The 7890-nt window shown below is 49.2% G+C and overlaps 2 protein-coding genes across 2 annotated transcripts; both read left to right on the forward strand.

Moving 5' to 3' along the window:
• Positions 1-2291: 2291 nt before the first annotated feature.
• Positions 2292-2755, forward strand: LOC142814482 (uncharacterized). Its single transcript, XM_075893239.1, has 2 exons — positions 2292-2564; positions 2645-2755. The coding sequence occupies exons 1-2, from the start codon at positions 2292-2294 to the stop codon at positions 2753-2755; spliced, it is 384 nt and encodes a 127-aa protein (XP_075749354.1).
• Positions 2756-3701: 946 nt separating this feature from the next.
• Positions 3702-5367, forward strand: LOC142814111 (uncharacterized). The gene is made up of 2 exons (XM_075892045.1): positions 3702-3862; positions 4447-5367. The coding sequence occupies exons 1-2, from the start codon at positions 3833-3835 to the stop codon at positions 5068-5070; spliced, it is 654 nt and encodes a 217-aa protein (XP_075748160.1). The 5' UTR covers positions 3702-3832; the 3' UTR covers positions 5071-5367.
• Positions 5368-7890: the final 2523 nt, after the last annotated feature.

Here is a 7890-nt window from a genome sequence, read left to right on the forward strand (position 1 = left end):
CATATACCATCAGCTCCTCCTGCCTCAACTGCTCTTCTATCTCTTTCCACTTTAACCTATTCCTGCCACCCTGCATGTTAATATAGCCTACGTCTAACTTAGCTAGGCCCTTGTGCTTACGTCAATTTCTTGTCCCACGAACTTCGTCTGGCTTGAATATTTGTGCCCCTTTAGGTCTGTCTTTGGCTACACTGTTGGCCTCAGGGCTCTGGGTCCCTTTAAAAAAGCTATGCCTTGGCGACCCATTCTGTTACTGACCCTCCTGCCCGTCGCACCACTGTAGTGAATGCCATCTTGTGCAAAGGGGTGAGCGCCGGGCTCCTACACGTCTTGGTTAACTTCCATTACGCTGTATCTGAGTTGTCGGCTCAAACCCTTGATCACACAATTGGCCTCCACTACCCTCCTTTCGATTCCACGAGGCTGCGCCCAGACCTCTGGGACTGTGCATATGGTCTCATGCACACTCCCAGAGGCTTTTCTGAGCTTACGCATCCCATCCTCTAGCTTTCTCTGAAGGTTATGATCCTTGCCCTTCAACACATCATTGAGCCCAGCATGAATAATGACTAGATTTTCGCCCTCCATGCTGTTTTCTACATCCTTTTGAGCTTTGGCCAGTGTATCCATCATGCTCTTCCCTGACTGTGCCTGCACCCTTACTCTCCTACCTTCTTTTACTGCCTTGAAGACGCCATCTCTTACCCTGGCTACGTTAGATTCCCCCACCACTAGGACCCTTCTACGCTCCAATCGCCGGCTTGTGATGGCGCCCCTGTTTGCTTCACCTGTTTCTCTTTCTGCCGTCTGTCCTGTGTTTCTGCCCTGCTTGAAGACTGCTGCGCCACCGAGCTGTATGTTCTCGCATACATCTCGGTGGTCGATGGCAGTGCCGCCGCTGCAGCTACCACGGCGTGCGTCAGGCAGAACAGCGCGGACGCGCCACTGGAAAGTATTCTAGTACACTGTAATACGGTTATGATGGCTAGAAGGAGAGGTGTCAGCATCGTCCAGGCCGCGCCTTGAAAGGAGGCGTGCTGGTATTTCATCTCGCCTCAGAGCGGCGTGAAAGTCGCCACCGTGGATGAAGGCGCAGAGTTTTTCAAAGCACTGGGGTTCGAGACAGCGAGGGCAAAATAGACTTTAAGCGGGTAGAATTAACTAAAAGGAGGTTATCCGATTGGTGGCTAAAGTCAAGGCACGAGTGAAAATTAAACCCTTTACTGCAAAGTACGAATCCTCAACCTAACTATTTAAGGGGAAAAATAAATATAGTTTTTGGTTCATTAGGTATTACGGCTTGGTGGCGCTAGCCACCGCCTGATCTAAAGGGTACAGCCATATCTATCCATCCATCCATCCATGATCGGTCGAGAGTGCTTGTCAGCATGGAGGAAGGACATGCTTGTCAGCCGCTAGCGCGGTACTTTTAGTCGGTTGCTCGTGTGCGCGCAAATCCCAACGCCTGCGCTTTGCCTATTTGGACTTGTTCGGCATCAATACGTGTCAATGTGATTATGCAACAGTGATGAGTAAACAGCAAAGACACTGCTTTGCACCTGGATGCAATGCGGGATATGCTTCGGCCCGCAAACAAGGGAAGAAAGCGTTTCTCTTCTTTGCTCCTGTCGGCAATGAACTGAGCAAGGCCTGGGAGCATACGATTTCTCGCGCTGATAAACCACTGGAAAAGAACTGCGTTGTGTGCGAAGCTCATGTCGACGAAAAATTCATCGTCTCTAGCTACAAGCGTGTTATCAACGGGTTCTTAGCAACTTGGGAAAAGGCTGTACCTGAGGAGGGTGGGTTCCTGAATGAATCAACTGCCGAAGGAATCCGCGTCAGTCTAACCAGCACCCTATTCATCCGGCACTATGTTACAAAAAGCTTGGGCTATAAAATAAACACTTGATGACGTCTTGCCTCTGCCAAGACGCACTTGAAATCTTTTTGGAATTCTGAAGCAAATGTCTGGCTCGAATGATCACCCTTCGCCGACACAATTTTTGATCTCCGTGACTTGCCTGATAGCGCTTTCCATTGGGCGAACAGGATCACTTCTAACTGCACTCAAAGTGCTCTCGCGAGTTTTGGCGCCTTCCAGTGATCGGGCAGGAGCAGGGACGTTGTGTTTCATTGGTCGAGGAGGAGCACTTTTTTGGCGCCGAGAGCAGCCGAGAGCAGTTCTCGGTGCTCCGTCGCCAGCGGCGGAGTAATAGGGAACGCCAAGGAAGTCACATGACCTCTTTTACGTCACTTCTGGTTTTTTTTCCTGGGGTGGCGGAGAAAAAATGGCGGAATCCAGCAGCCGCGATAGTCGTTCAATGCGTTCGGAAGCAGCTAAGCGCCGCCGTCTGGACGAGGAATTGCTGTTACATTTAGATGCTGAAAGCTCCACAGGTTCAAGCGCAAGCTCATCCTCGGACCGCAGCAGCAGCAGCGATGACGACGACGATTTGACGTTGTATGAGAGTATGTTCGAGTACCTGTTCTCTCCGCCGGAGCAGCGACCGAAGGTTGAGTCGTACCTGGAAAAGACGGTTGCCGCGTATTCTGACGAAGAGGTGAGCCGCTGCATTGTACTTAAAACGTGTAATCAATAACTGGCCTGCTTTTTTTTCTCTTTACCTCGCCATTTTCGCAGAAACTTCCGACTGTCACGGTCGGTTGCAAATGCGCTTGCTGCCGAATTCGCGAAGTCGCCGCACTACGCTTCCAGAAGAGACCACGGAGGCCTACCCCCCAAGTCCCCTGAAGAGCATGTCCTGTCCTTTCTATGGCAAAGTATTACAATTATATAGCAGTAAAGAGAGAAGCTTAGTTGTGAGATGAGTGCCCTACTCGTGAAGCTCTGCAACAAACTCAGGCGTGTGAAATTGTCGTACGTGCTTGCCGAGACGCGCCCCGGCAGCGTACGCATCGCATCGACCGGGTGCTGGCGGAGTTGTGCTGGAAGAAAAGCAAGAGATCAGGACGCAGGAGGTGTAGTTAAACAGATGAGAATTTAGGAAGTGGAGGGGTCAGAAACTAATATGCAAAAGCAGGAAACGGTGAGAAAGTTCGCGCCTGCATTTGTTGCCGAGCTTCACGAGTACGGCGCGCATATCACGACGCCTTAGAGTTCACGTAAACTTCACATATGTAGGTAGAAATTGAAGGAGAAATGCGCGCATATGACCTCGCAAGAATTAACATGGTCTCGGGTGAGTGTATGTGTGTGTGTGGGGGGGGTAATTTCACGTCTACGAGGCGCCTGCCGAAATTTTAAGGGCATTAAATTCATGGCACATGTTCCCGGAAGCGAAGCCTGAACTTGAATGCACTAATATGCCGCTTGAAGGTTTACCAACTGATTTTTCACTAGATGCTTATGCTGCCTGGAATTCGCTTTTACGTGCCACTGACGTCCCGTAAGTCCCAGGCTCAGGTAATCGCTTTTTTGCTGCACGCGCATTTCAGTTCCCGAATCGCACTGGATTCTATTTTCGCATTTTTTTTCATTCAATTCTTGCATGTGCTGTTGTAAGGCATTCTAGGGGTAAAATACTGCACGTCTGCACCAAATGTGCTCTGAAGCTTGTTCAGACAACTGGGCAGATGTGGATTTTTCCGACACTTCGCTCAATGCTTGTTGGCAACGTAAAATGCTTGTTTACTATTTAGGATTATTATATAGTTATCACATTTCTTGCAGGTATGCCGCCAACAAATGCTGCATACGGGATGTTGCAGGACGTTTTGAAGTTGGGGAAAGCACACACCACAGGATGATGTATCGAGTCATGAATTTCCTTCTCGACATTGCCCCTGCATCGTGACCTTCCCAGATAACATGGGGAAACTTTCCAACGACTTTAAGCAGGTAAGAAAAACCCCACTTTCAATTTCAACTGCAAAAATGTTTTTAATTCAATCAATGCAGCATGTCAGTCGCTTCCATCGGAATGATTCTTCAAAGCTGTGTTTTTATTCATAAAGGAAATGTAACTTCTGGTAAACATAATATATACAGGGCACTTTTGAATTTGGTGTATAACAGTACGGTTGGAACAAGCAGTGAGTTATCATTTATGCTGTTAGCTGCATGGGGATGTTGAAGAGCTCGCAAAGCCATTGTTTTCAGTTATATTGCGAGTTCTTCACACCTGCACGTAGTAGAGTTTGCGAAAACATGTCAAGCTGAAGCTCTCGGCTACTGTGCGTAATGACCCTTTGCTAGAACTGTCAATGCTTTTCACGCTTTATTGCGCACGTAACCATGCCCATGAATTTACGTTAGTACTGCACAAAACGAACAGATACAAGTACAAAACCAACATTCAAGGAAATCATGTGAAAATGAGCTGTGCTTGAAGCTTGAATGAGGGCACGACTTCACTTGCTACTTTGTTAGCTCCTTTTGCTCTTTCTGTGAAACGTTCTAACATTTTGTTTTCAAACTTTCAGGTTTCAGGGTTTCCGGACACTATTGGCTGCATTGACGGAAGCTATATTCCGGTCAGGTGCCCTGCTGGTAAAGTGCGGTCAGTGTATGTGAATCGGCACCACTACCCATCCTTGACGCTGCAGGGAATATGGGACAACCGGAAGAGGTTCCTAGATGTCGGCACAGGTGCACCCAGCAAAATTCACGATGCCAGGATCTTGCGGCTTTCAACCGTTTTGAAAAAACTGCCTCAACCCTGCGCTGGGAAATACCACATTCTTGGGGACGCAGCGTACCCATCTCGCGAGTACCTAATAACTCCCATTCGCGACTACGGAAACCTTAATGCCTCTGACAAGGCATTTAATGCCAAACTTTCATCTACCCGAGTGCTAATTGAAAATGCGTTTGGGGAGTCAAAGGGTAGGTTTCGGCAGCTGCAGCGTGTGGACCTCACGACAGTAGACAACATGACAAAATTTATCCTCGCATGTTGTGTCCTCCACAACATCTGCATTGACAACGGTGACTCGTCTGATGGTCTAGTTCCAGGCATGCATCTGAACTCTCAGGGTGCTAATTATCCGAACCCCAGTGGAGCCAGAGTCCACAGCGGAACATCCAGAGAAGAGAGCCTCTTATGAGCGCTTGCAGAGGTTAAGCGAGAAAGACTGAAATCTAAGATGGGGCTAAAGAGGAGGCAGCCACAAAATCTGTCTTAATGGAAGCATATCGTGCTCAAACATTAAATGCAACGCTTAAGCAGCATCTCATTTTGCCAATGTTCAGGGACATTATGGTTAAGCATGAAATAAACAGTCATGAAAACATGTTTTTCCAAAGTGCACCTCTTTATTGCTTGAACCCCAGGGCCTCGCGGATGCGCTGAAGTTCGTCTTCATGCATCTTGCGGCGATCCTGGCGTTCTTGAATGCGCTAAGCTCGCCGCTCGGCGTGCCTCATCTCCTTTTCTTTTTCTAGCTCTTCCCTGCGAGCCGCTCGCTCTGCACTAATAGCTCGAATTTGGTCAAAGAAATATTGCATCTGTTGCATACGACTGGTACTAGCGCGAAGTTCCCTTTTCTTGGTATCTGCTGGCCCTGTTGTACTTTGCCCACTGTCTGAACCACTCGCCGGAGTACTGGAGATTTCAGGTGAAGTTGAGGGTACATCAGCTGAGCTGTCGGAACTTGATGAAGTTGCCTTGTACGTCGCTCCATAAGAGTCCCTTTGGACTTCGGGCTCGAGGCTGTCGTCAATGCTCTCAATTTGTTGCATTTCATCGTCGCATGGGACGGGGCAAGGTTGAGCACCGGACTTGTTGTTATTATCGCACGCTTTTCTCTTTTGCCTCCTTACCGTTTTTACGCAATTTTCACATTACTGTGGCGTTTTGCTGCATCCAAGCACATCAGCCAGATCCTGAGAAACCTGTTTAAAAAGCATCTTTTTGTTCTTAAACTTTTTGAAACAGCCAACTTGAGGGAAGTATTTATAGTAATAGTCTAATAGGAGCTTTGTTTCCCCTGGTGTCCACTCAGGAGCTGAAATAGAAATAAGGCAAGCTTGCTTAAAGCACATGTGTGGGGCACTGCAGTGGTAGAAGCTCACCTCCGCCACCTCTTTTCCCTTGTGGCGCTGGGCCCGTTCCCATCTCGCCGGCGGTTGATGAACTGGTGGTTTCTGAACGTGCAAAATAAGTGCGAGTGTAAAAACTCTGCTGAGGTGCCTATTCTGTGCGACGTGAAATGATTATGGTGTTCTGTTCGCGAAGTAAATGCCTCCGGGTGCGATTAATGTACCATACTGAAATTCGAAACAGCGCGAAAAGACGGCCCAGGGGACACAACGACACAAGGCGCTGGTGTCGTCGTTTCCCCTGTCCCGTCTTTTCGCGCTGTTTCGAATTTCAGTATGCACCACCAACTAGCCCAAACCACCGTTCTAACGCAGAATGTAGCATGTCATCAGCCCTTGCTGAACGCAAACATAAAGAGGTTTGTTTTGTATACTCAAACAGGCATGCAAATAATTTCAAAACGTCAACCAGTAGAAGTGACGATAAACGGCAGAAGAAAGTTCGACAGTACAGCACAAAAGTGCGGCCCCGTGACGCATACATACGCAAATGACGTGCTCCGTCTTCGTCCGTCGTTTCCTCACACACCACGACGCTCCCGCTACCTGAAATGGGCCATTCAGCACAAAAAATTAAAAAAGAACTGGCAAAAAGTATTGCGAAATATGGCCTGTGCTTGTTAGTTATTGGCGCTTACCATGGGGATTCTCGTCAATGCTCTCCCGCGCGGCCAAGGCATCGATAACGACGGTAGTGAGCACAAACAAAGCCGTTAGATTGACGCTGTTATCGCTCGTAGCTAATTTTTGCGAGACACAATGCTTACCTCGTGTAGCGCGTAGAGCTGACTCATTTAGCATTGCCATGAACATCCGCTCGGCTTCATCATTCATCGCCATGAGGAAGGCAGACACAAAGCCACCGGCACGTATCTGGCGAAACTGGCGCGGAATAACTTCGTGCGGACAACGAGAGCGCGCGAAACGCTCCGAAAAGCAAGCGCGGGAAAAGTTTGGTCACATGACCCGTGACATCACGCCCTCTCTCTCTTTTCTCTGCTCCCGGAGCAGCGCGAATGTTTCATTCGCGGAACGAAAGCGCACGTCCCCGTTACTCCCGTGTGCTGCTCTGGCTGCTCGCTGCACTTGCTCCTGTTCGCCCAATGGAATTTAACATGAGTTTTTACAGGTTGGCACAGTCAGCCCCAGTGGAAACTGTTGTGTCGTGGCACCACCTGTGAGTGGCGCGTGCACTGAGTGCGTCCTAGTGTGTACTCTGTTCAATAGATGTCGTCTGTAACGGCACACACGTGATTGCATGCAGCCAATCGCGTGTGTCCACGTGTCCATTGTGTGTCGTTCAATAAACGGCCGCTGGCCGGCTCAGTCGTTGTTGGGTTCCCGCGGGCTCCGGTCAACTCACTTCTACTAGGGTGGCTAGAATGGGGAGGTGTGATGACCGGCCTCCGGAGGCTGGCCCAAAAGCGCGTTCCTGCCGCGTGGTGGCACTGCCGGTGGGGGCGCTGTGCTTTTCTCGCGTCGTCTACTTGCCTCTGGGCGGGTAAATGATTCGACCGCGCTCAGTTTTACCGCTGTAGTCTTTTCAATTATGTTGTTGACGTCGAGAAACTTGCACGTGTAATCTACAAGCGCAAACCACGCAGCCGATACAGAGCGTGGGTTTCGCGGCCACTTCTTGCGAGGTGGGCGCGCTTGTCACGCGAAAAATAGTTTAGAGGAATCTCTCCCGCAGACCAGCAGGTGGCAACAACCCTGCGTGTGTCGCTCGCATATTTGTTATACATTTTCGATTGCAATAGTACTTTAAAGAGCGGAAGTCAATGCAGTTTTTATGCAGTGCGGCAGAAGAATGCAATACAGTACAA

Source organism: Rhipicephalus microplus, chromosome 4, assembly GCF_043290135.1.
Source record: "Rhipicephalus microplus isolate Deutch F79 chromosome 4, USDA_Rmic, whole genome shotgun sequence".
In the NCBI taxonomy this organism is placed as follows: domain Eukaryota; kingdom Metazoa; phylum Arthropoda; class Arachnida; order Ixodida; family Ixodidae; genus Rhipicephalus; species Rhipicephalus microplus.